We start from the raw sequence: 27,124 nt of genomic DNA on the forward strand, positions 1-27,124 counted from the left end.
GGGTAATGCCAATGGCTGGAATGAATATCCCAGGTTGACATAACAATTTCAGATATCTGGTGATAAGGCAAAAAATTGCAATTTCACTACTGGAAAGAAAGTCCAAGCTGCTTATCCATCCAGATTCAATCTGTGGGGTGCTGGTTGAACACAGGCTCAGCATTGCAGCTGCCTTGGTGGAATCCCAGGGAGTGTCTGGATGGTTGGGAAGAAGGGCAGAGGAGGCTGAGGGTTGGGTTTGCTCTCTAACTCTGCTCTGTGGTGGTTCTGGCTTTAATTCAAACTGCTTTTGCCTCCAGGTCCTGTGTGCTGTGGCAAATACCAGCGCCTGGGAGATGGAAAAGCCCCACTGCAGCATCACTGCTGCCCAGAGAGGCTCATGGAGCAGCTGTCCTGCAGATCCTCATGGAAGTATTACCCTTATCTCCCTGTCCCTGCCCTTGCATCCCTCCCCAGGCCAGCTCTTTGCAGCTGAACAGAATAAGCTGAAATCCCTGGCTGTGCTTTGGCACTCAGAGCTCCTTGGCTGCTCAGCCCACGAGGTGAGTCAGCTCTGCTCCGGGAAGGGATGGAGCTGGCAGGATGCAATCTGCCTGAGAGGCACAGAAACTCAGCTCAGGAGCAAAGGCACAGTGAAAGTCAGGCCCATCCTCACCATGGGCTGCGTTTTGCCCATCATGTAACACTCTACACTGTGCATTTCTCAGATGGCTTTAATCAGGAGGAATTCCCAGATATACAAACTGAATCTGTCATCTAAAAATTCCAGTTCTCAGTGTTGCTGCCTTTGATATTTCCCAGTACAGACAATGGCTCTCCCAGCGTGGATACAATCAAAGCCCAGCCTTTCAAACTTCACCCAGACCTGGGGCTCTTGTTCAAATTGGCTTTTTTTAGCTTCCATTTTTGGGCTGAAGGCTCGAAGAAGAAGGAAATAGGTGAGATAAGAGCACAGGCTCCAGCAAAGAGGAAGGAGCAGACGTAGGTCTGGGTGTAGTCGTAGAGCCACCCTGCAGGAGAGAAGGTTGTTATTAAAGCTGTGGGATTTTTCTCAGTGAAAAACATCATTTGGGGAGGTGGGTGGGAGGCAAAGGATGTGTGTTCTCATCTAAGAATTCCTCAGATATTTCCTTTAAATTATTTTAACTCTTCCTGGGCAGCGTTTCCAGGGAGGAAATGACACGTAGGTCATTCTTCCCTGAGCCAGCTTTGATCCTTGGAGTGGACATGGGGTTTGATTTGATTGAATTCAATCCCTGAACTATTTTTTCCTGTTTAAATCAGCGGGCCAAAAGTAGCTGATGGAAGATCCCATTGGATTGCTGGGATGACTTGCACATGTTGGTATTTGCAACATCTGGGCTGCAAACCCCCTGTTCTCCAGCCTGGAATTCTTGTGAGCAGACCTAGTTTAATACCCCTTGGCTAACAGGAGAGACCCCAGGCCAGGAGCTGGAAGTGAATTTGATAAAATGAACTCTGAGAGCACTTAAAAGGAAAAGCTCAAATTCCAATGAGCCTCAGGAATCTGTGGAGGATGCAGGTCACCTTTTAAAGTGACCTCCAAGTGTTGGGTTTAGTTCTGGCAAATCATCTCGGGTCTGAGGAGTCCTTTGAAAGGTGGAGAATTCCTCTCTTGGAATCTGAAATCTCCCAAGTGATGGGAGATGCTGCTGCATGTGAGAAAGATCCCAATCCACTGGCAGATGTGGTGTGGGGCAGCAGCTCAGCCAGATGTGCTGCTGGTGTGAAATGCAATTCCTCTGGAGACACCCATGGAATCCTGACATCCATGGGGCTGCCAGGATTTACACACACAGCAGAGCTGCCCCAGGCTGGCATTCTTAAACCCAGGGAGGTTCATTAGAACAATCCCTGAGCTCCTGGGCTGGGACACACAGAAAGAAAGGTCAGACTTTGGGCTCTTTGGAGCAGAGGCACCACCATGTCCCTGCTGAGGGTTTGCACAGCTGCAGGAAGGTTTGCAGAGCAGAGGCAAAGCTGCTGCTGCCCAGTTTCAGTTTCTGTTGGCTCATTCCTGTCTCGGGGGGAGTTCCTCTGTTTTTCCCTCAGGGATGGAGCTGGAGGCTGCAGTGGGGAAGGAGGATCCCGTGCTGCTGGACTGGGTGACTCTCCCATGACCCTGAGGCTCTTGTGGAGGGGTTTGTTCTCAGAGGTGGATCTGGTTTTGCTGCCTGGAAGTCTCTGGGATTTGGAGAGGAAACGTCACAAGTGACGTAGTTATTTGTGAGATGAACAGGACAGAGTGCTCCAGCTGAGCTCTGATTTATTGCAATTATTTTTAACATATCCTTCAGGATACTTTCTAAGTTTTTTTAAACTTTTCTGGGGGTTTTTTTTTGGTGCTGAATGGGATTTAGGTGCAGTGGGATTTACCAGCATTGCCTCACTGGTTAATCACCTTCCATCACTCCCCAACCTTTTAAAGCAACTCCAGTGTCTGTGCCCTCAATTCTTTCCCAAAAAAATGATCACTGCTGCTGCAGAAAGCTGAATTAGGAGCTCATGGTGTTCAAACTCCAGCAAAGCAGCAGGAGAGAGTTTGTAAGGAGTTTTGTAAGGAATGCTGGTAAATCCCAGGCACCAGTGTGATCCAAACCAAACACTCACTGCACTGCTGGTGCTGCCAGCTGGGTCAGCCTGTTTAAATGGTTTAAATGTTTCAATGGTGCTGCTGATCTTTAATCAGTTTTATTTATTCCTGATGGCCCTGAGGAGCAAAATTCAGTAGGAAGATGAAGGTAAAATTTAGCAAGAACCTTTAGAAAGAGCTTTTGGGTGACTCCATCCTCTCCCCTTTCACCACCCACATTTCTTGGGAGTGGAGTTTGTGCTCTGGGGGGTGGAAGCTCTTCTAGAATTTGCATTGCATGCTTTGGTTCAGCTCTTTTGCACTTTTGAGTCAGTGGTTTGTACTGCTTGTGGAAATCAACTGTGGCCTTCTCTCCTCAGCTTGCCCATGGCTGCCAAAATAATGTTTGTTCTGCTTTGGGTTGGGTTTTTTCAGCCTGGCAGCAGCCAGAGGTGCTGGGATGAGCTCTGAAGGATATTCCAAACTTTCCCTTTGGGTCCTGCCAGCTGCCCCTGGATTTCTGGGCTTTCAGCTGAACACATTTGCAGGTAAGTCACCTTTTCCTTCATTAGGCATTGGTCTAACATGCAAATTAGGCAGTTTTAGCCTTTTGCATTTCTCGTTATCCATCATCATTATTTCCACTGCATAAAAGCACTTGAGTTTGGTGAAATTGTGGTTCTAAATTCAAGGTTTTTGGGAGGTGAGAGCAGCAAATCCTAGAGTCTCACAGAGCATTTAAATCCTGCATTCTGCAAGGAGCAGATGGGTTTGGACATTTCACCAGCAGTTTTTGGTCACGCTCAGTTTTCACACTTAGAGCTGCATTGGAAATGAAAATTGCAGAATTTATCTTGAATCCCAAACCTGGATTCTGAGCTCTGGATTGTTTCCATCTTACTCTGCCTGTAATGAGATGGATCAGGGAGAGTTTTGCTTCTTGGCTTGATTTGGCCTTTATTTATCCCACCTGCATAAAACCTGATTTCTATGGAAAGCTTTTTGCAGGAAACCTGCTCACTGCACAAAACCCTGCAGAAAGCAAAAGGCTTCCCAGTAGTGAAAATATACTGCAGGTGGATGGAAATTCCACTGCAATCTGAGTGGGGATTAGAGACAGCCAAGTTATTTAGTATGTTCCTGTGTCAGGGAATTTAGTGGGATGGAGGGATTGCTTTCTGCTGGATGCACACCTTGTTCCAGCAGCACAGATCTGGGATCCAGGCTCTGCATCACCAGGACAGTGAAGCTCCTTGTCAGTGAAATGTTTTGGCTGCTTGAAATTGCATCCACGGCCAGAGTTTTGGGATATTGATTAGGAAAATAGATTTTTTTTTTCCTGTGCTGGTAGAACAGCAGCGTTGCTGAAGCTTTGCACAGAGCTGGGATTTACAGAATCCTTGGCAGCTTTGAGCCAGGTGCCTCTGCAGGCTGGAGATAAAAAATGATGGTTTGGGTTGGAAGGGACCTTAAAGCTCATCCCATTCCACCCCTGCCATGGCAGGGACACCTTCCACTAGCCCAGGTTGCTCCAAACCCTGTCCAACCTGGCCTTGGACACTTGAAGGGATCCAGGGGCAGCCACAGCTTCTCTGGGCACCCTGTGCCAGGGCTGCAGCCCCTTTGCAGGGAAGGATTCCTTCCCAATATCCCACCTCTCCCTGCTCTCTGGCACTGGGAAGCCATTCCCTGTGTCCTGTCCCTCCATCCCTTGTCCCCAGTCCCTCTCCAGCTCTGCTGGAGCTCCTTTAGGCACTGGAAGGGCTCTAAGGTCTCCCTGGATCCTTCTCCAGCTGAACACCCCCAGCTCTCCCAGCCTGGCTCCAGAGGGGCTCCAGCCCTGGAACATCTCCATGGCCTCCTCTGGATTCTCTCCAGCAGCTCCACATCCTCCTGGTGCTGTTCCTGGGGCAGCTCTGCAGCTTGGCTCTGACCTGAGCAGGGCAGAGGGACACAATCCCCCTTTCCTGCTGCCCACACTGTGGGATCAGCCCAGAACAGTTGGGACAGGAAAAGCTTTGTCCTGGCTGAGCTGTTTGGAGGAGAACAAGTCCCCTGCTCCTGAGCAGAGGCTGGACACTCATTTCTTAGCATTGAAATCTCCCAAATCCTCACAACTGCCTTGGTTTCCTGGCAGAGGGAGAAGAGCAAAGGCTTTTCACACTCCTTATCTCTGGGCCCAGAGCTCTGGTGGCTGAGCTGTGTAATCTCAGTGTCAAAACAAGAGATTACTGAGGCTTCTCCTGGTGCTTCAGTGCCTCTGCCTGGTGGGAATGGTGCTGAGCCTGTCCTTGCTTTCCCTTCCTCTCCTCGCTTCCCCTCCAGTCCAAGTTCAGTGTTATTTTAACACTGCTGGGAGTAAAATCCATGGTAATGTGCTCGTTATCCTGCTGTGGTCAGGGCTGAACTGCACATGTGGGGCTTCTCTGCATTTCCCAGATACTCCAGGCAGCATTTTCCAAATATTCCAGGCAGCATTTTCCAAGCTGCTGGTTGGGTTTTGCAAATTCCCAAGCAAATTGCTGCCTGTCTATAAAAATATATTTCTGAAATTGGACTTTTTTTTCCTGTTTGAACAGAAAACCCATGTTGGGATGGATCCCCATCGAAGAGTGAACCCACAGTGTGTTTTATCCCTGGATTTTGGGGTGAGGAGTATATTTTATCTAACACCAATTACCTGCTAGAGGGGGTCCTCCCATGGCTGCTATCCCTGCGAAGAAGGCAGCAAAGCCCAGGTAGCTGTGGAGCTTTTCCACACCCACCAGATCCACCTGTTTGGGAAACCAGAATGGATAATCAGTGATTGAGTTCATAGGAATGCACAAGAGATTAATTGATTTTGGGGGGTTTTGGGTTTTTTTTTTTTAATTTGGTTTTTTGCGGTGTTTTTTTTTTTTTGTTTGGGGTTTTTTTGTTTGGGGTTTTTTTTGGGTTTTTTTTGTTTGTTTGTTTGTTTTAAAGCACAAGGGATAATTTGATTCTTTTTCTGGGGAATTTCCTCCTTGGAAAGGACTTAGCCCCTGGAGATTTGATCCAGCCTGGAATCTGTTCGCCTCCTTAAGGCCAGCAGGGAAATTACTGGGATGTGAGATGCTGTTCTGCCTTCCAGCTGCCAAGCCTTTGAGGAAGGTGTTTTAAACTCTGCATGCCTTCCAGAGAGAAATGCCAAATTATAATAATGGTGCCTCCTTATCCAAATCAGGGAATCCTGGAATGGTTTGGGTTGGAAGGGACCCTAAAGATCATCCATGGCAGGGACACCTCCCACTATCCCAGGTTGCTCCAAGCCCTGTCCAGCCTGGCCTTGGACACTGCCAGGGATCCAGGGGCAGCCACAGCTTCTCTGGGCACCCTGTGCCAGGGCCTGCCCACCCCAAATTAATTCCAAATGTCACATTAATTCCTCACAGGGAAGAATTCCCTCCCAATATCCCATCTATCCCTGCCCTCTGGCAGTGGGAAGCCATTCCCCATTGACCTGTCACTCCATCCCTTGATCCCAGTCCCTCCCCAGCTCTCCTGGAGCCCCTTTAGGCACTAGAAAGGGCTGTGAGATCTCTCTGCAGCCTTCTCCTCTCCAAGCTGAGCATCCCCAGCTCTCCCAGCCTGGCTCCAGAGGAGCTCCAGCCCTGGAACATCTCCATGGCCTCCAGAAGGATCCTGCTGCGTGTTGCAGTAGGTTTGGGATCAGTGCAGCTGCCCAGCAGGTTTGGGATCAGCTGCCCAGCCCTGCCCAGGAGGTTTGGGATCAGTGCAGCTGCCCAGGAGGTTTGGGATCAGCTCTCCAGCCCTGCCCAGGAGGTTTGGGATCAGCTCTCCAGCCCTGCCCAGGTTGCACTCACCAGCACGGGCAGCACCAGAGCCATGAACCCCCCACAGCAGAGGGCAAAGGCCACGGTGTAAGCCAGCAGCCCCGGGAAGGTGGTGGCCAGTGGCCCCAGCAGGTTGGTGGCCCCGCAGAGCAGCAGGTAGGTGACATGCAGGTGGTACTTCTTGGTCCAGTTGTGGTCAGCAATCCAGCCCGAGAGCAGCTGGCTCAGCACCTCGGTGATGCCTGTGGGAACAGCAGAGCTCAGAGCCTCATTGACCTGCCTGGGTAAGGCTGAGAGCTTGGAATTTGGAGGTATTGTCAAGGAATAGAGCTCTTGATAGATTATATTAGTATATTTTATGGTATTTTATATTATTTATGTTATTTCATTATTTGTATTATACCTGATTATTTAAATTATTAACCAAATAGAATATTTATATATTTATATATTTATATATTTATATATTTATATATTTATATATTTATATATTTATATTTATTTAATATATATATTTATTCAATATTATGAATAATTTAAATTCTTTTACCTAATGAAACGTTTTTTATAGATCTGTATTATTTGTATTATTTTTTCTATAATTGGTATTTTTACATTACATTTATTTTAAAAATAATTTTATTTCTATTTATTATTTTTCTATAATTAGTATTTTACAGCACATTTATTATTTTACAGAATTTTATTTATTTTTTCTATAATTACATTGCATTTATTATTTTACATAATTTTATATTTTTTATATTTTGTATTATGTATTGTATTGATAATTTGCAGTATTTTATATTTATTATAAGATTTTATATTGTTTCTGTTATACTTGATTATTAACATTATTAATCCTAATATAGGATAGTTTCTAAATTATATTTATATTTTTATTTTTATTTTTATTTATTTTTTAATTTTATTTTTATATTTATTTAATATAGTTCATCATATTAATTTATATAAGCAAATGTGTTTAATATATTTAAAGTATTTATAACTTTTACATTTATTATTTAGTGTTTACACAATTTTTAATTTTTATATTATTTTATAGTTTAATATATATTCTAATATAGCCATATCTTACAATATTTAATGTTATTTATTTTATAATCTTTATATTACATTTGTTTATTTATATTATTAACCCTAATATATTCTCATATTATATTTACTTTAGATTGTTAATTTTTTTAATTTTACATTATTATATTTATTATTACTAATTTCTATCATTTCATGTATATCTATTATTTTCTATTATTATATATCATTTCCATTATTCACTGTGTCACATCCCAATCCCCTATTCATTGTCAGGATGTGACCACAAAGAGCTAAAATGCCAAAATTTCCAGCAAAGTGTTTTTAGGCTGTTGCAAAATCCCTGGATTGGCTTTTTTCCCTTTTCCTTGTTCTGCTCTTCCCAAGGACACCAAAATGCTCTGGAAAAATTCCCAAAAGCCCAAACTCCTCTGAAATACCCTAAAGCAGGAATGAGGAACTTGCTGGGGAGAAAAAGCTGAATATTAAGAAAAATACGCCCAAAATTTTCATTTTTCTAAAGAACCAAAGAGCACAAAACTCCAGGAATTTTCGAGGCTCAGCAGCCTTTTGGGTTTTGATAGTTGGGGATTTGATAGTTGGGTTTGGAGAGTTGTTTTTTACATTTCTCAGTACATTTTTATGAAGCAAAAGTCCAAGTAGCTCTCAGGTGAGCTCATGTCCCCTGAGCACTGTGTCCCTCCCACTCCTCATTCCAAATTTCACATTAATTAATTCATTAATTCCTGAGCTCCCCTAGGGCATTGACAACCCCTCACTGCTGAATCTTCCCCAGCACTGTGCAAACAAAATGTATTTTTCTACAATAAAATATTTGCTGCTGACTCAGGCTGGAGCTGATTTCTTACCCCAGCGTGCCTTTAGTGATAATCCCAATTTATAACCAGGTGTGGGTTGAATTTTTGGGGATTGTTCCTTTTTGTTTCCCCTCTTGGAGGTGAATGTGCCAAATCTGAATGTCTGGATCCACGTTAATTTATTTTTTTCCCCTCCAGTACTGAAATATTTTGAAATTTTTCCAGTATTGAAACCCACCTCTGGATTGTGGTGGTTTGTGGGTTTGAGCCCAGCAGGGATCGTGGTGGGAAGGACAGAGAGCACCTTGGAAATGGGGATTTGGGGTTTTTGGGAGCAGGGAGGATGTGGGATCGTCTGGGTGGGATGGAGGGAAACTTGTGCTGGTGCAGAAAGTGATTGTGTGTGTGCAGAAGGGCTGAACCTCTGCCAGGGGATCCAGCCCAGGCACAATTCGTGGGATTTTTGTGTTACCAACTGGGTGTAAAGGATCCCTTTGCCTATCATCCCAGGACGTATCTGGGATTCCTTCTTGGCAAAATTTGTGGGATTTTTGTGCGATCAATGGGTCTAAAGGATTCCTTTGCCTACCATGACAGGACATATCTGGGACTGGTTTTTGTGATAAGTAAATGATCTCTGCTTATCATCCCGGCCATATCTGGGGTGATTTCTTGGCAAAATTTTGGGGTTTTGTGTAATCAATTGGGTGTAAATGATCCCTTTGCCTATCATCCCAGAACGTATCTGGGATTGTTTTTTGGCAAAATTAGTGGGGTTTTTGTGTGATTAATGGGTGTAAAGGATCTCTTTGCCTGCCATCCCAGGACACATCTGGGGTGATTTCGTCACCAAACCAGTGGGGTTTTTGTGTGATCAATGGGTGTAAATGATCCCTTTGCCTACCAGCCCAGGACATATCTAGGACTATTTCCTGGCACAGTTTGTGGGGTTTTTGTGTGATCGAGGGGTAGGAAGTATCCCTTTGCCTACCATCACAAAACACAATCTGGGACTATTTATTGGCAAAATTAGTAGGATTTTTGTGTGATCAACTGGGTGTAAATAATCCCTTTGCCTACCATCCCAGGACATATCTGGGATTCTTTCTTGGCAAAATTTGTGGGATTTTTGTGCGATCAATGGGTCTAAAGGATTCCTTTGCCTACCATCACAGGACATATCTGGGACTGTTTTTTGGCAAAATTAGTGAGGCTTTTGTGTAATCAATTGGGTCTAGAGGATCCTTTTGCTTACCATCCCAAGACATATCTGGGATTCTTTCTTGGCAAAATGACTGGGGGTTTTGTGTGATTAATGGGTGTAAAGGATTCCTTTGCCTACCATCCCAGGACATATTGGGGACTAGTTCTTGGCAAAATTAGTGGGATTTTTATGTGATCCATGGGTGTAAAGGATCTCTTCACCTACCAGCCACGGCGATGAGGTAGGATCCATCCCTGCTGCTCATGCCCAGAGTCCTGGCCCTTGCCACCAGGTGGAAGAAAGGCACGAAATAGGCCAAGTGGCTGAAGAGGAAAGACCAGGTGAAAATGAAGAAAACAGGATCCTTCAGTGGGGAGAAGTCCAGGAGAGGCTGAGAAGGTTCTTTGGTGCTGCAGCTGCTCTTGGCCTCGGGGGATGTTTCCAAGGAGGAGCTCTCCAGGATGGATTGCTGGAACCTTCCCAAGGCTGGATCAGATGGATTTGCTGGATCAGAGACATCTCTGCCATGGGGCATCATGAGTTTCTCTGTGGGAGCTTCCTGTGCACTGCCAGGCTGCAATTCACTGGGAGTTCTTCCATCTGAACATCCCCCAGGAATTTCTGGATCGTTTTTTGCTGTTGCAGACTCCTGGTGTTGATTTTCGGCAGATTCCCGAGGCACTCGGGGCCTGACTGGCCACAGCAACATGCTGGAAGGCACCAGGTTCAGCATGATGCCTCCAAAAATCAGGAGAGTCCCTGAGGGAAGGCAAAAGGTGGTTTGTTCTTGGATTGAAAAGGGAGGAGCAGCAGGAAATGGATTCTTTCTGGGAATTTGCACTGACCATGGAGAAAGCTCTGCCATGAGAAGGGATTTTGCCTTTTCCTTACAGAGGAATTAACAGAATGGATTTTTATTCCTGTTTTTCTAGCTGAAAATTGATTTTGCTGTGATGCACAGAACTAACCCACAGCTACCTCTGGGATCTGGGAGCTTATTTTGTTTTTCCTCATTCAAAATCATGATGGACCTTCCAAGATGGTCTTGAAACACTACAGTAAAAGTGGGGATTTCTGGCTTTGATCTCTGAGGTCTGTGCTTTCACTCTGATTTTAATGGGTGATGAAGTGTTTAACAATTAACAAGACATCCCCAAACCATCCTAGAAGAGGCAGAGTTATGTCGCTGTTGAGCCGCTAGCAGAGAAGAGGATTCTCGTTCTCAGTGTAGCAAGAAAAGGTGTTTATTATTTTGATTTCTATATATATATAGACTTTTCAGAGGTTGCCCAGATTGGTCAGCCAGAAACCTCCCCCTAGGCCTAACTGGCCAGGCCTGAACTGTCCAAATCTCGAGAGAGTGTTTGAAAAACATCCAAACTTTATCTTTGTTTATAAAACACAGCAAAATGTTCTCACGAGAAAGACCTGTGCTAGCCACAGAGTTACTCCTCGGTGTGTTGAATTTTTAGAAAAGCACCTCCTACCCTAACCACATCCCCCCAAACACCCTCTGAGAGCTGCTGAGCCTGAAGGACCAGGAGCTGCCTCACCTTGCCAGCCATAGGACTCGATGAGGAGCTGAGTGAAGGGAGCCATGAGGAATGTCAGCCCCATCCCCGAGCGAGCCAGGGCGTTGCAGAAGGCCAGGCGTGCCCTGCAGCGCTTGGCTGTCATCACTGCAGCCGCCTGGTACAGACAGGCAAAGCCCAGCCCTGCGGGAGGTCGGGAATTAGAATTCCGTGCTCAAAAAAGGGACTCCTGCTGTGGGGGTTGTGTGTCCTGCTGTCCCTGCAGTGTTCCTGGGGAGCTGAAAGGGGATTTCTGCTGTGACAGTCAGGGCAGAGTGAGGTTTGGTGTCTGGGGATTGGAGGCTCTGCCCTTTATAGGGGGTTTTAAAAGGCTGGGATCTGTGTAGATCCAGGGAAAAATCAAGGTTAGTTGGGAGTTGAATGTTGGAACTGTTTTATCCTGAGCATGAAGCCTTGGGAGTTCACAGTGTCCCACAGGAAGGAGCTGGGGATGCTGTGGTGCTGAAGGGTGACAGAATTACAGAATATTGGAGTTGGAAGGAACCCACAGGGATCATCCAGTCCAACCCCTGGCCCAACAATCCCACCCTGTGCATCCCTGGCAGTGCTGCCCAAGCACTCCTGGAGCTCTGGCAGCCTCAGGCTGTGCCCATTGCCTGTTCAGTGCCCAGCACCCTCTGGGGGAAGAACCTTTCCCTGATACCTACCCTAACCCTCCCCTGACAGCTCCAGCCCTTCCCTTGTTTCTCTCCCTGATCACCTCAGGCTCCTCTCCTCAGTGCTTCCCCTGCAGCCCTCCCCAGGTTTATAGATTCACTCATGGTGCACAGGCAGCCTCACCCAGCAGGAATCCCATGGAGAAGCAGAGGAAGGGGACACTGGTGGCCTGAGTGCTGAGCAGGCAGCCCCCTGCCACCAGCCCTGCCCCCAGGATGGAGGTCAGTCTCTCTCCCAGCCTCTGGCACACCACGACCACCAGCGGGGCTGCAAGGGAAACAGGACACAGCTCAGGGAAACAGGGAACAGCTCAGGGAAACAGGGCACAGCTCAGGCTGGAGGTGACAAAACTCCTTTGTAGGGCTTGGGGACCTGACTGGGATCACTGGATCTGCTGCAGGGGGTGACAAGGGGTTGGGGATGGGTTAATGTTTGGGAAAGAGAAATCATCTGTATCCTGGGAGCTCAGGGAATGGGGCAGGGAAGGAGGCAAACCCAAACTTCCAGCTCTCCTGAGGCTGCAGCCTAAATCACACCATGCCCAGCAGCTCCAAGTTACTCCACAGCTGGGACAGGATTGGTGTTTGCTCTGGATCCATATAATAAACCTACAGGGAAGTTTAGAGGATCCCAGGCTGGTTTGGGTTGGAAGAGACCTTAAAGCTCATCCAGTGCCACCCCTGCCATGGCAGGGACACCTTCCACTATCCCAGGTTGCTCCAAGCCCTGCCCAACCTGGCTTTGGACATTTCCAGGGATCCAGGGGCAGCCACAGCTTCTCTGGGCACCCTGTGCCAGGGCCTGCCCACCCTCACAGGGAACAATTCCTTCCCAATACCCAATTTCTTCCCACTCTCCCATCTGAATGACACACAGCCCTGTACTCAGAGCACATTCCTGTTCACACCCAGGTGGGTATCAGCCATGTGCAGTTTGGAGCAGGCTGGGCTGGGAATTGGATCCCCAGAGCAGCCTCAGTGCCCCCAGCTCAGCCAGGCTGCTCTGAGCCCTGGGGTTCCCAGCTCACCTCCCAGGAAGCGCAGGGAGGACATGATGGAGCCAATCCAGCTGACTTGCTCCGAGGATCCTCCTAGCTCCTCTCGGAAAGCCACGAAGAAAATCCCAAAGGTCTTGAGCATCCCCATCACCAGCACATTGACCTGGGTTGGGAGGGGATGGAGGTGAGGGGCTGCAGGGGGATCAGGAGGGAGAGAAAGCTTTTCCAGCTGCTTTTTTTGGGGTGCTGTGGGAGAAACAAACTGGGATGTTTGAGCTGGTGTTGGGGAATAGCAGCAGTTGGGCTGGGCATGGCCATGCTGCAGTTTGATCTCGACACCCTCAGAAAACTCTGCAAACTGACTTTTCCAAAGAAAAGGAACAAAATAACACCAGAGCTCAACCCTTGTAGGATATTTTTGCCCTTTAAGTTACTTTTTAGTACAAAAGCAATAACCTAAACGGATCTTGGCACTGTTGAAATCACTGGGAGTTGACGAGGGGGTGGGCAGAGCAGGGATGGATGTTATCTGGGGCAATTTCCCAGGATTTCTGTGCCACGGGGGCAAAGGACAGACAGTTTGTGTCCTTAATTTTAACTCCTGTTGTCTCCCTGGAGGCAAATGGTTAATGATTGGCAGTGATGGGATGGAGAGGCAGTGGGGAAAGCTTTCCCAGCTTGGGGGATGGTGCCTTCTCTCCAGTTGCACTTGGTGACCTCAGAGGTCTTTTCCAACCTTCCCCATTCCTTGATTCATCACTGGTGGGAAGATGAAGCCTGTGGCACAGAGAATTTGGGCCTTCAGGAGGTGCTGAGGTGTCTGATCCTCCCAGAGAGTACCCGAGGCTGTGTGTGATGCTCCCAGTCAGTCCCTGGCTCCCATCTCACTGCCAAGGTGGGGTCACACCCTTGCCAGAGGGACAGGACACCCCTTTGGGGTTCCACATCCCCGTGGTGATGTGTTTGAGTAGGGAAAGCTCATCCTGGCAAGGGGAACCTCTTGTCCATCACTGAGGCATCTGCAGGAGGCATTCCCTGGGAAGGTGTGGCTGGTTTGTGCCCCGGAACGGGTGGGATCAGCCTGTCCTGTCCCCTCACAGAGGCTGGACACTTCCCCCCTGCCCCAGCTCCAGGAGGGGTTGCTTTGCCCGCTGCTTACCAGGAAGAAGTGGAACACCACTCCCCACGCACACCCTCCAGCTGCTGCTGTGCTGCCTCGGCTCCTCCTGGCTGCTGGAGCCTCTTCATCCTCCTTCCTTTCCCCTGCTGATGACAATGTCAGGGCACATCAACACCTTCTCTGCTCCTGGTTCATTCCAAAGCCATTCACTGCCGTGCAGCCCCATGGCTGCTGCTGGGACAGACACCACTCTGCATTCCCTTGGGTGACACTTTCACCAGCCTTGTGGACAATTCCACATTATCCCTGCCTGGAAACAGTTTAATAGCCTTTCTCCTTCCCACCAAATTACTATAACCACTTAAGCTTTAAGGGTTTTTAGGTGACCAGTGCCTTAGTGCTGCTTTAGCAGTTTGGGTTGTGCCAGAATTCTGTGTGGATCCACCTCGGAGCTCTCCGGGAAGCTCTTCCTACCCTGTTTTTCTCTGCCTCCCCTCCATCCTCTCACCCATCCCGTGTCTCTGGCAGAGGCAGGATCCTGCCCGAGGGAGCAGCTGGACCCGACAGCAGTTGGGGATGATGATCCTGGAACTTTTCCTTACCTCCTTGCTGCTGCATGCTGGAAAATCCTCCCAGGAACAGTCGACAGCGAAGAGGAATCGTCTCTTCATTTGCTCCAGAGATTCAATCCTCTCTTCCTGCCTTGGCACCCCGGGGTTTGCTCCTTCATTCCCATCGGGTCAGGGTGATGGTGTCGGTCCTGAGTGGGACACGGAGCCAGGCAAGCGCTGGGGGGACAGAGCCCACCCTCCTCCTCCTCCTCCTCCTCCTCCTCTCTGGAGGCAGAGCTCGGCTGGTGAGGCCCCAGGGCTGGGAGTCCCTCCCCTTCCCCAGCTGGGAACAGGAAACCCGGGGCGTTTGGAGCAGAAATCCTGTCGGGAGAGAAAAGGAGGGGGAGCCTGCAAGGTTCGAACCGCAGGGAAAGCTCCGGATCTCGGCACAGCAGAGCAGGGGTGGCAGTGGTGGACTGGAGCCAGGCTTAGGGCTGCTGGTGGCTGCAGAGGAGCAGAGCTCTGTCCCTGCCTGTCCTGCACAGCCCTTGTCCCGGGAAACTGCATCCCTGAGGAGAGGCTGGAAAACGTTGTGGTTTCCAGCTGGAGGGAGCAGCAGTGCTGGGATGTGAGCAGGATTGGCATTGGCTGCCAGGCTCCGTTGGGAATGTGCCCAAAGCCCTGGGTAAACACAGTCCTGCTGACCTGGCACCCCGGGCTGCATTCCTGAGGTCACAGAGAACTGGGATCACTGGGGGACAGGGATGCTCTCTGCTCTGCCTTGGCAAAGAATGTGAAACTGAATTGTTCTGGAAGAGCCCAGAATATCTGGGAGCCTGTGGAGGAGCTTTCCTTATAGTAGGACTTTTAATATGGATATTGAGATTTATTTAAGTGGGATGAGATTAGCACTGAGTGTGGTTTAAGGTTTGGAGGAGGAGCAGGGCAGCAGCATCTGCACTCAGAACTGTTGGATGGGCAGGGAGAAACTCCAGCTGCTCCAGCCTGCAGGGATGGAGGGAGAGGGAGGACTCTCCAAGGCCACCACAGAGCTTGGACATGCCAAGATCAGGGCTTTGATCTGGATGAACACTGAGCTGGGTGGGAGTGTGGAGCCCAGCCAGGCAGGAGCTCCTCCTGTGTAAACCTGTGACTGTCACTGCCCAACAGAGCTGCTCTGAGGAGTAAAGTCAGAGCAGTGACAATGCCATTTCACTGACCAGCCCAAGTTTCACCTCATGCTCTGTTGTGAAATTTCCCTTCCCCTTGCTGCAGCTCCTTTCCCTCCCCAACACACAGCAACCACTGGAGTGCAGCAGCTTCCCAAGCCTTTCTGCAGGGCTGTTTCCCTGCACCACTCCAAACCTGCCAGAGGCAGAGGGACCTGGGGTTGTCAGGATGTTGCCAAGATCCATTTGCAGCTCCCAGGGCTCAGGCAAGGCCAGAGGTTTGAACTTCAACCCAAGGCACAGTGAGCAAGTAACTCCCACGGAATGTTTAACTGGAGGAGGCAAAATGTTTCCTAGGAGAAATCCCTTGGAAAGCATTTGTACCTTTGCTATGGGAGGAGCCTCCATGAATTCCAGTCTTTCTCTAGAGAAATGCTAATGAAGGGAGTGGGAGAAGTTACCTCATTTGGCTTTGGAAATAAAGCAGCAGGCCCAGCTCTCCCAGCCAGAGCAAAGAGAAAAAGGAAGGTTTTTTACAGGTTATTTATTAATTTCTCCAACAAATGAGGTTCCCCCACACAGAGCCAGTAGGATCTGCTCACTCCAGTGGCTGGGGGAGTGACCACGGTTCATCCTCAGCAGCAGCAGTGCTAAAACGTGAGCTGGAGAGCCAGAGAGCTGCCCAGGAGCTGGTGAGAGGGGAGGGAGAGGCTTCATCCCAGGTGTGGAGCTCCAGAGGGAGGGAGGCTGTGCAGGGAGGAGCAGGCAGAGCAGAGGACTCAGGAGAGCAGCTTGTGCACTGCCACGGTGATGCTGTCGTGCTTCTGGATCATGATGTTCCTGCAACGAGGAGAAAGTGCAGAGGGAGGGGAGCTGTGGCAGGAGGAGCTGGCAGGGTGGGCAGGGGAACCACTGAGCAGCTCCATCCAGACCTCAGCTGCTCATCTCCCCACTCCATGAGCAGTGATGGAGATGTCCCTGCTGCCTCAGTGACAGCACAGGGATCCCAAGTGAGGAAAAGCTGCAGAGCTGCAGTAACCACCATCCCTGAAAGGTTTCCCACTGCTTTTACATTTCCTGCCTCTTAAAATCCCGTGAACCCAGTGACTCTCCCTCTGGCAGAGCCTGCCTCCCCCACAGCTCCGAGCTGGGCTTTCCTCCTCAGCTGCCTGAGCTCCAGAGAGGAGCTGCTGCTCCAGGGATCTGACTCCGGGAGGCTCCCGGGGCTGGGAAAGGCAAAGGGGGACAAAGGAGCACCTCCAGGCTGGGAACTCACCCGTTGTCTGACTCCAGGCACACCACGGGCGTGTCGGTGGGGTCAGAGGTGAGCTTGGCCGCCTGCTGGGCCAGCACGGAGATGATGCCAGCGTGCTCGTCTGACAGGGTCCCTCTGCCTGGAGAGGGGACACGGTGCAGAGAGCCATGGGTGCCAGGGCAGGGCTGTGGGAGAAACCCATCTGCCTCCCCCAGGCCGAGGAGGTTTGATCCTGCCCCAGCCCATCTCCCCAAATTGCTGCTCTCAAAGCACTAAAAATCCTGAACTTAAGCGTCAGGAATTGTTGGCTCCAGTTTCCTCCGAGGCACAGGCGGGTGGTGGCCCCTAGGGACACCCGAAGGTGGGGACAGGACAGCAGGGCAGCCTGGTGTCCTCAGAGTGCCGTTTATTGGGGACAGTGCCGGGTACCCAAACGGGAGGGTCTGGTAGGGCCGGGCTTGGTGCCCCCCAGCCCTGGGAGCCCTTAGAGGGGACAGACAGGGCTCAGTGCCCCTCAACCCGGGGGTCCCCAGCCCCGGCAGCCCTTAGGATGGGCAGAGCCAGGGTAGGGCTTGGTGTCCCCAACCTGGTGCCACCCATCCCGGAGAGCCCTTAACGGGACCGAGCAGGGCTTGGTGTCCCCTAATTCGGTGCCTCCACCCTCAGACGCCCTTATAGGAGATGGGCAGTGCCTGCTGACCCCAGCCCCGGGACCCCACAGAGGGGACGGGCAGTGCCCGGTGACCCCAGCCCCTCCCGGGGCAATGCCCGGCGCTCCCACCCCGGCAGCCCGGCCAGGCCCCGCTGCCCTCCCGCTGCCCTGCGCTCACTCACAGCCCAGGTTGAGCCCCTGCGAGTCGGTGCACAGCACGCCCACCACGGCCGGGCTCTTCATGCTGCGGGCAGACAGACAGACAGACAGACAGCGGCGCTCAGGGCCGGCAGTGCAGCTCGGCCGGGCCGGACCCCCACCCTGCCCTGCCCTGCCCCTGCCCCCCGTGTCCCCCCTGTCCCCCGTGTCCCCATCCCCCGTTCCCGGCCGCACGTCTCCTCCAGGTGCTGCTCCAACGTTCCCTCCATCGCTCCTCGCGCCACTTCCGCCCCGCGCCTGGCAGCGGCGACACCACCTGATCGCACCACGTGACTCGCGACGGTGGCTCCATGGGGACAAAAGAGCTCGAAGCGCGCTGGGCTCCAGGCGGCTGATCCAAACCACCCCAAAATGCCCCAAAACGTCCCAAAACCCCCTAAAAATCGCCGCTCCTGGGACCCTCCGCTGCTGCCTCACACCAGCACCATGCCCAGACTTGGGGGGACTCTCAGCAAACCCGCACCCACCCTGGGTCCCTGTTCTCCCGCAGAGCACGAGGCGCAGTTGCGATATTTGGGGATTTTCCTTCCTTTTCCCGGCTGTATCCTCCTGAGCGTGGCTCAGTTGTGTCTCCTCCCTACACGCGGCACTGCCCAGGATTTGTAGAGCCGAGTGAGAATCGAGTGGGATTTTAATAACTCTCCTGCATCACCTCGCTGGCCAGAGCATCCTCTCGTGGATGGACCAGGGCAGGGATGGAGGATTGGGGATGGAGGCTGGGGATGTGGGTTTGGGGATGGGGGATTGGGGATGAAGATTTGAGGATGCAGGTTGGGGATGCAGTTTGGGATGCAGTTTGGGATGCAGTTTGGGATGCAGTTTGGGGTGCAGTTTGGGGTGCAGGGACACAAAGCTCGAGGATACTGTGAGATCAGGACCCCCATCCTCTCCCCACGCAGCACAGAGGTGTTAAAAGTGATGCTCAGACCGGTTTTCCACCCAGGATCCCCAAAATCTCCCTGTGCCAGCAGCAGGCAGTGGGAGGTGATTTTTGGGGCAGCATTGGGAACTTGGCAGCATTAATGAGGCACCACAGAGTCGTTCCTGGCTGTGCCTGGCTGTGGATCTTGGCTTGTCAGCTCGGGAAATTAAAATGTTATAGATGGGGGAAGTGAAGTGCAGCAGCATTTTTATTTTTAATTTTTTTAATTGGATTTTTCCTGCTCCTCGGTCAAGCTGGGAGCAAAAAAACCTGATCCCAAGTGTCCCAGGGCTTCCTGCTGCATCCCTCCCCACGGGAAAGGCTCGGAACAAAATTGCCTTTATTTGTGGGGAATCTTTCCCCACTTTTGGGAAGCAACACGGGACAAAACCACAAATCCCCCCTCTGCAGATGGGCCCTGCCAGCTCCTTCACAAGGAAACCTCCCGAGCATCACCACCCCCGAGCCATTCCTGGCGGGAGGGAGAGATTTTTGGGAGAATTGTGATTATTTCATTCAAGCCCAGGTGGGGAATGCTGCTCCAGCCGTGCAGCTCCACACCACAAACGGGGCTGGGCTGAGGGCAGGGAACCTTCCTGTCCCGGCTTAATGATGAAACTCTCTCTCCTCCGAGAGCGAAGGGCCCCGACACCCCCTCCCCCACCCACAACAGAACCTCTCAGATGAAAGTGAAGAAAAAACTATTTATTTAACAAAACCACGCCGAGTGCCCTACAAGGCACAGGGGAAGGGGAAAAACAAGGTGAAAGGCAGTTATTCAACCTGATTAAAAAGTCCTTTTCTCAGACGCAGCCCCTCTCCTCCTCGCCCCCGACCCGGGGCCGGGTGGAGCTCCCTGGAGAGCTCTGCTGTCCTCTGGCCCTCCTGGGTCTCCGGGTGGCAAAGCAGATCGAAGAGAAGGGGTCCAAACGAGGAAAAAAAGAAGAAGAATGGAAAAAAACGGGAACAAAGCTCACTCCGACCCCCGTCCAGCACGCAGTCTCTGCCGAGCGACGAATCCTCCCCCGGAGCGAGGCTTGGGGAAAAATGTTTTCAAAAAAACCCGCGTTTCTCTCTGCGGCTGGGTGCAGTTAAAGAGACAGGACCACACATTTTTTTTTTTTTTTCTTGGGCATATAAGCCAACGATAGGGGATAAAGGATTATCATATCATCAATCCAAGACATTCCACCCCTTATTCCATAGCGTTGGCTTAAGGCCCACCCTAACATCTTCCAACTTCAAACACACACATATATATATACACATATATACATATATACATATATACATATATACACATAACTATGTACAAATAATGTCACGAACGGTGAACGGTGGTATGTTGCCATCCCAACCTTACATGTGGCCTTCACCCAAAATTAAATTTCCCTGAGGGACACATTGTGTTTTTCCATCTTCCTGCATTATCCACCACGTACACCCTGGTCCCTGAGCAAAGACAACCCCACGGATGGGTTTGTCTTTATGTGAGGCAGAATCAATCCAGACAGTTTTCCCTAACAAGCCTCTGGCATGTACTGCTGGGACCTTATCTCCATCCACTGTATGTAGAAGCTCAGATTGGGCAGGACCTGCTCGGTTGATGGAGCCTCTGGTATTGACTAACCAGGTGGCCTCTGCTAAATGTCGCTCCCAATTCTTATAAGTTCCCCCACCCAATGCCTTTAGGGTGGTTTTTAACAATCCATTATACCGTTCCACTTTGCCAGCGGCTGGTGCATGATAGGGAATGTGGTACACCCACTCAATGCCATGGTCTCTAGCCCAGGTGTTTATGAGGCTATTTTTAAAATGAGTTCCGTTATCTGACTCAATTCTCTCAGGGGTACCATGCCTCCACAGGACTTGGTTCTCAAGGCCCAGGATGGTGTTACGAGCAGTGGCATGAGGCACAGGGTAGGGTTCCAGCCACCCAGTGGTGGCTTCTACCATTGTGAGCACATAGCGCTTGCCATGGCGGGTTTGAGGCAGTGTGATGTAATCAATCTGCCAGGCCTCTCCATACTTATATTTTGACCACCTTCCACCATACCACAGGGGTTTCACCCGCTTGGCTTGCTTGATGGCAGCACATGTTTCACAGTCATGGATAACTTGAGAGATGCAGTCCATGGTTAGATCCATCCCTCGGTCTCGTGCCCACTTATAGGTGGCATCTCTGCCCTGATGGCCTGAGGCATCATGGGCCCATCGAGCTAGGAATAAATCTCCTTTATGCTGCCAATCCAAGTCTACCTGGGACACCTTTATCTTTGCAGCCTGATCTACCTGTTCGTTGTTTCGGTGTTCTTCATTAGCTCGACTCTTGGGGACATGGGCGTCTACATGGCGGACCTTCACAGGTAGTCTCTCTGCCCGACTAGCGATGTCTTTCCACTCTTCAGCTGCCCAAATTGGTTTTCCCCTACGCTGCCAACCAGCCTTCTTCCACTTTTCCAGCCAACCCCACAGAGCATTGGCTACCATCCATGAATCAGTATAAAGGTAGAGCTTTGGCCATTTCTCTCTTTCAGCAATGTCCAGGGCTAACTGAACGGCTTTGAGCTCAGCGAATTGGCTCGATCCCCCCTCTTCTTCCCTAGCTTCTGCAACCTGTCGTGTGGGGCTCCACACAGCTGCTTTCCATTTTCTTTTTGTCCCTACAAGACGACAGGAACCATCAGTGAAAAGAGCGTAGCGTGTTTCATCTGCTGGCAGTTGGTTGTATGGTGGGGCTTCCTCTGCACGGGTCACCTGTTCCAGCTCCTCTTCCTCAGTCAGACTAAAATTTTCACCTTCAGGCCAATTTGTAATTATTTCCAAAATCCCAGGGCGATTCAGATTTCCCATACGGGCACGCTGTGTGATAAGGGCAATCCAATTGCTCCATGTGCCATTGGTGGCATGATGAGTAGAGGGAACCTCTGCTTTAAACATCCACCCCAGCACCGGTAGTCGAGGTGCCAGGAGGAGTTGTGCTTCTGTGCCAATTACCTCTGAGGCAGCTTGGACTCCTTCATATGCTGCTAGGATTTCTTTCTCTGTTGGGGTGTAGTTGGCTTCAGACCCTCTGTAACTTCGGCTCCAAAATCCCAGTGGTCGACCCCGGGTCTCACCAGGCACCTTCTGCCAAAGGCTCCAGGACAGGCCATGGCTCCCAGCTGCAGAGTAAAGCACATTCTTTACTTCTGGCCCTGTCCTGACTGGGCCAAGGGCTACTGCATGAGCAATCTCCTGCTTGATCTGGGTGAAGGCTTGCTGCTGTTCAGGGCCCCAATGGAAATCGTTCTTCTGGCGGGTTATGAGGTAGAGAGGACTCACGATCTGGCTGTACTCAGGGATGTGCATTCTCCAAAAGCCTATGGCACCTAGGAAAGCTTGCGTCTCCTTCTTGTTGGTTGGGGGGGACATTGTGATGATTTTATTGATAACCTCAGTAGGAATCTGACGCCATCCATCTTGCCACTTCACTCCTAGGAACTGGATCTCTTTGGCAGGCCCTTTGACTTTGCTCTTTTTTATAGCGAAACCGGCTTCCAGGAGAATCTGGATTACTTCCTTTCCTTTCTCAAATACTTCTTCTGCTGTGTCCCCCCACACAATGATGTCATCAATGTATTGTAAATGTTCTGGAGCCCCACCCTTTTCTAGTGCAGCCTGGATCAGTCCATGGCAGATGGTGGGACTGTGTTTCCACCCCTGGGGCAATCGGTTCCAGGTGTACTGCACGCCCCTCCAGGTGAAAGCAAACTGAGGTCTGCACTCTGCTGCCAGAGGACTGGAGAAAAATGCATTTGCAATGTCAATAGTGGCATACCACTTTGCTGCCTTGGACTCTAGCTCATACTGGAGCTCCAGCATGTCTGGCACAGCAGCACTCAGAGGTGGAGTCACCTCATTCCAGGCACGATAGTCCACAGTCAATCTCCATTCTCCTTCAGATTTTCGCACAGGCCAGATGGGGCTGTTAAAGGATGAATGGGTCCTGCTGACCACCCCTTGGCTCTCCAGCTCACGGATTAGTTTGTGAATGGGAATCACGGCATCACGAGTTGTCCGGTACTGTCGGCGGTGCACAATCGAGGTTGCAATCGGAACTTGTTGCTCTTCCCCTTTCAGGAGTCCTACTGCAGATGGGTTCTCTGACAGTCCAGGCAAGGTGTTCAATTGTTTTATGCCCTCTGTCTCCACAGCAGCTATCCCAAATGCCCACTTGAGTCCCTTTGGGTCTTTGAAATATCCATTTCGGAGGAAGTCTATACCCAAAATACATGGAGCCTCTGGGCCAGTCACAATGGAATGTTCTTTCCACTCTCTTCCAGTCAGGCTCACCTCAGCTTTCACGAGGGTCAAGTCTTGTGATCCTCCTGTAACGCCGGAAATAGAAATAGGTTCTGTCCCCACATGTCTCGATGGGATTATCGTGCATTGTGCACCAGTGTCAACTAAAGCCTCGTATTCTTGTGGTTCTGATGTGCCAGGCCACCGAATCCACACTGTCCAAAAAATTCGGTTTTCCCTGGCCTCTACCTGGCTAGAGGCAGGGCCCCTCTAACCATGGTGGGTATTTGTGTTAGAGGTTCCTTCAACGGAATCAGACATATTGAGTAGAGCTACTTCCCTTCTGGTGGAGTTCCTTCTCTGAGTCTTGCCCTCCTTCAATTCACGCACTCGTCATGCCAGGACAGCAGTGGGTTGTCCATCCCACCTGTTCATGTTTTCTCCACTGTCACACAGGAAATACCACAACTCATGTCGAGGGATATATCCAGTTCTCATAGCTGAGGAGCGTCTGCGTGGGGTAGCAGAACCTCTGGTCTGTACTGCTGAGATTTGGAGAAGGCTGTCTTTAATCTCTTTACTGAGTTTCTCATGATTCTTCTCTATCTTATTTTCTAGTTTCTGCAGATTTGTTTCCACAGCTGAGATTCTTGCATTCATTGGGCTATGCACAACATCTGCATACGCTCGGAGTTTCCTTGTCATATCACGCACAGTCTCATGCCCGTCATCTTGCTTCATAATGGCTAAAGCAGAAGAATACCCTGATGGCCCAAGCTTTAGGAGTTTCCGCCACATCACAGGTGTACATTCTATCCTATCTGGGTCTATAATCGGATCTGGGTTTGCTATGTCCTCTGGGAAGACAATTTCTACCACTGCCAGTTCTCTCAAGCGTTGAATCCCTTGTTCTATGGTTCTCCACTGGGTTTGTTGCGAATAGAGATCGTCGGGATGTAGGTATCTTTCCCTCGCAGCTCTGATAGCTCGTCTCCAGAGGCTGCTGCAGTCAGGCCCATCTCGTATAGTTTGGTTGATATCTGGATCACGTGACACAGTCCCTAAATGCCTTGCCTCAGTAGCATCTAGAAGTGTAACATCGCCTGCAGCATCCCAAAGACGGACTAACCAACTAATCACAGATTCATCATCTCGTTGGACATAATCTTTTCTTAGGCTGTGAAGGTCTCTCACATTCATGGATTCAACAATGACCTCTGACTCAGTTGCTGGCCTTTAGGGTCCCTCCCCACTGTCATCTGGGCGATCAGTCTTAAATTGGGCTTTCCTGCTCCTTGTAATAGGAGCAACTGCCATTGGCTTAGGCTCCCTTACTTCCTGTTCTATAATATCTGACAGTGTACGATAAGCATATGCCAGTGCCCAACATATTGCACTGCAGTTGTCTCTGCACTTCTCTTTCAGATACTTCCCCACCTCAGCTGGTCTCGGGATTTGTCCAGGGGGAAATTCCCAGTCTATTGGTTCAGAGAATTTCTTTAAAGTTTTACCTATGTCCTCCCATACTCCACACCATTCAAATTTCCTCACATCTGGATTAGGTGCCTGCTCCTGCTCAGCCCCTCTGGACTTCTCAGCCCTCATTCTGGTAACACTGAACATCATATACACGGAAACTCCTAGGTAAAGCACCTGTACTACCAAGTTAATGGTCTCTTTAACATCCAGGGGAAACTGAATATTCTCAAAAGCTGATATACCAGATTTAAAGGGAAAGAGATGGGTGAGGAGCCAGGAAGCTTCACCCTCTACTTCTCTAACAGGTTGGGTAATATTACTAACAAAACTCCAAAACAGGTTACTAAAACTAGAGGAGGAAACTAACAGAGCATGTACATCTTTAACTGTTTCCCATACCTTCTTACAGATCGTCAGTATCACACACATTACTATAACAAGCCGGAGTCGTGTCCCTGATTGGTGGAAATTATACATCAGGGACAGGATTGCCCCTACCTGTTGGTAGGGAAACAAACCTATGTGCCAAACAGACAGTATTACATCAAACAACCTCCCATCAAACAGCATAGTGACTACTGATGGCTGTAATTCAATACCAAGCGATTAAAACCAGAATGCAATTATTAGGGTTTTTTCTTCACTTTCTCTAACCCCACAAAAGGTGTAGAACAAGTAATCGAGGCCCCGTAAGTTGGGCGCCAAATATGTCCCGGCTTAATGATGAAACTCTCTCTCCTCCGAGAGTGAAGGGCCCCGACACCCCCTCCCCCACCCACAACAGAACCTCTCAGATGAAAGTGAAGAAAAAACTATTTATTTAACAAAACCACGCAGAGTGCCCTACAAGGCACAGGGGAAGGGGAAAACAAGGTGAAAGGCAGTTATTCAACCTGAATAAAAAGTCCTTTTCTCAGACGCAGTCCCTCTCCTCCTCGCCCCCACCCGGGGCCGGGTGGAGCTCCCTGGAGAGCTCTGCTGTCCTCTGGCCCTCCTGGGTCTCCGGGTGGCAAAGCAGATCGAAGAGAAGGGGTCCAAACGAGGAAAAAGAAGAAGAATGGAAAAAACGGGAACAGAGCTCACTCCGACCCCCGTCCAGCACGCAGTCTCTGCCGAGCGACGAATCCTCCCCCGGAGCGAGGCTTGGGGAAAATGTTTTCAAAAAAAACCCGCGTTTCTCTCTGCGGCTGGGTGCAGTTAAAGAGACAGGACCACACATTTTTTTTCTTTCTTGGGCATATAAGCCAACGATAGGGGATAAAGGATTATCATATCATCAATCCAAGACACTCCCCATCAGTGGGAATTCTTTTGGCTTTTGCTCCTCTTTTCCCTCCCAGCCAGAGCTATTTCCTTCCAGCCCAGGGGGGTTTTGGCTCGATCTCTCCAAACCCCGGAGCTGCAAAGCCAGGTCGGGGATTCACCTCCATCTGGGGCCAAACAGATCCAGCAGCTCTTGGAATTATTCCCAAGGCTTGAATGGGGATTCTGGAACACCCAGAGGGAAAAGGTTGGAGGTGCAGCTCCCTGCAGCCCCTGAGTTTGCAAAGGAGGATCCATCACTCCTGAGATCTAATTTCTAACAGAATTTGGGTGTTTCAAGGAGATTTGGGTGCCCAAGGAGGATCCAGTTCCCTCCAGGAAAGGCAAGACTCCATAAAATCCCCTTTTTGCCTCCCTGTGAGAGCTGCACCCCAAACCTTTTGCATTCTGGTGGGTTTTTCATGTTTTTTTTCCCCAGCTGTGATTCCCACAACTCCTCATCCGTGCTGGGTGTGTTCTGGGAGCTCCTGGCAGAGTGGTGTCCCTCGAGGAATTTGGGGGAATCCCAAATCCTTGTGCTGCCAACCCCACAGCAGGCAGAGGGGTCTGAGAGGGTTTGGGGTACAATGAGCCCCTCTGGTGATGGAGGAGGAGCTAAATGGGACCTGCCTGGGGCTGGAAATGTCCCCATCCACCTCTTCCCATCCTCATGGGCTTCCAGGTGTGGCTGTGGGCTGGGCAAGGGTTTGCATCTGTGCCTCAGTTTCCCAAATCCCATTCCCCAGAGTTTTGCATCTGCCTGGGGTGGGAGAGGCTGAGCTGTTGGAATGACTCTGCTCCTGTTAACAGGGAAATAAAAACGCTGGGAATTTGGGATTTTGAGCAGGTTTACAGGCAGGAGAGAGCTCTGGAGGGAGGATCAGGGCAAGGAGTTCATCCCTCGCTGTTTCTGCTCTCCAAGGCACCATATGAGCCTTTGGAGCTTCTCTTTGAGGGGAGAAAGGGATGTTAAAGGTGATTAGATGTGCAAAAAGGGATCTTGGATGTGTGTTTGCAGTTCTGCTCTTGGAATCTATTGGGGAAAACTCGTTTGTCCCAGCGCTGCTCGGAGCTGGGCAGCTGCAAACTTCCCCTCTGTCCCTCCCACCCCTGTGTCCCCTTTGTGGGATTTCCCCTCCACCCCACAAACCTCAGCACCCCAACCAACCCTTGCTGCACCCCAGAGCTCCCACCTTAACCTGGTTTGGGTTTTCCAAAGCACCCCATTAATGACAAATCCCCGGGAGGGTTTCCCCCTGGCAGCTCGGCACGGGCTGATTTCTCCACTAACTCCCCAAAAAGAGGGATAACGATGCTTTTCCCTCCTGCTGCTCCCCAGGCCTGCCGGCAGGACCTGCTGGGGCTGTGGGTGTGCAGCCCCTGGGGCAGCAGGGGGACAGTGCCACCCTGGGAAAGGGGCAGGGGCTGGGCAGGGGGCT

The 27,124-nt window shown here is 50.3% G+C and overlaps 2 protein-coding genes across 5 annotated transcripts; both read right to left on the minus strand.

Moving 5' to 3' along the window:
* Nucleotides 1-695: 695 nt before the first annotated feature.
* SLC16A4 (solute carrier family 16 member 4) lies at nucleotides 696-14,965 on the minus strand. 4 transcript variants are annotated; one of them, XM_085083012.1, is made up of 9 exons: nucleotides 14,455-14,965; nucleotides 13,892-13,995; nucleotides 12,763-12,895; nucleotides 11,859-12,002; nucleotides 11,040-11,201; nucleotides 9,712-10,245; nucleotides 6,439-6,650; nucleotides 5,274-5,367; nucleotides 696-1,010 (listed from the first exon to the last, which is right to left on the minus strand). In XM_085083012.1, exons 1-9 carry the CDS (start codon nucleotides 14,468-14,470, stop codon nucleotides 856-858), a joined length of 1,554 nt encoding a protein of 517 aa, XP_084939138.1. In that variant the 5' UTR covers nucleotides 14,471-14,965; the 3' UTR covers nucleotides 696-855. The 4 variants fall into 4 exon arrangements, with proteins under 4 accessions (XP_084939138.1, XP_084939137.1, XP_084939139.1 ...); XM_085083011.1 differs by having other exon boundaries at nucleotides 13,892-13,998; nucleotides 14,455-14,964; XM_085083013.1 differs by lacking the exon at nucleotides 13,892-13,995.
* A 734-nt stretch (nucleotides 14,966-15,699) lies between these two features.
* LAMTOR5 (late endosomal/lysosomal adaptor, MAPK and MTOR activator 5) lies at nucleotides 15,700-17,982 on the minus strand. The gene is made up of 4 exons (XM_085082952.1): nucleotides 17,873-17,982; nucleotides 17,662-17,723; nucleotides 16,849-16,966; nucleotides 15,700-16,412 (listed from the first exon to the last, which is right to left on the minus strand). The coding sequence occupies exons 1-4, from the start codon at nucleotides 17,905-17,907 to the stop codon at nucleotides 16,352-16,354; spliced, it is 276 nt and encodes a 91-aa protein (XP_084939078.1). The 5' UTR covers nucleotides 17,908-17,982; the 3' UTR covers nucleotides 15,700-16,351.
* Between the last annotated feature and the right edge of the window lie 9,142 nt (nucleotides 17,983-27,124).

This window comes from Lichenostomus cassidix, chromosome 26 (genome assembly GCF_008360975.1).
Source record: "Lichenostomus cassidix isolate B80296 chromosome 26, HeHo_3.0, whole genome shotgun sequence".
In the NCBI taxonomy this organism is placed as follows: domain Eukaryota; kingdom Metazoa; phylum Chordata; class Aves; order Passeriformes; family Meliphagidae; genus Lichenostomus; species Lichenostomus cassidix.

What these genes read in the sequence shown, in the direction of transcription:
- SLC16A4 (XM_085083011.1), bottom strand. An exon ending in CTCCATGGGATTCCTGCTGG is followed by an intron (nt 11,202 to 11,858) that starts GTGAGGCTGCCT and finishes GACCTCCCGCAG; the next exon opens with GGCTGGGCTTTGCCTGTCTG. An exon ending in GGGAGGACCCCCTCTAGCAG is followed by an intron (nt 1,011 to 5,273) that starts GTAATTGGTGTT and finishes TCTCTCCTGCAG; the next exon opens with GGTGGCTCTACGACTACACC.
- LAMTOR5 (XM_085082952.1), bottom strand. Translation starts at nt 17,907, where the DNA reads ATGGAGGGAACGTTGGAGCAGCACCTGGAGGAGAC. An exon ending in GAGCAGCACCTGGAGGAGAC is followed by an intron (nt 17,724 to 17,872) that starts GTGCGGCCGGGA and finishes GTCTGCCCGCAG; the next exon opens with CATGAAGAGCCCGGCCGTGG. An exon ending in GCAGGGGCTCAACCTGGGCT is followed by an intron (nt 16,967 to 17,661) that starts GTGAGTGAGCGC and finishes TCCCCTCTCCAG; the next exon opens with GCAGAGGGACCCTGTCAGAC.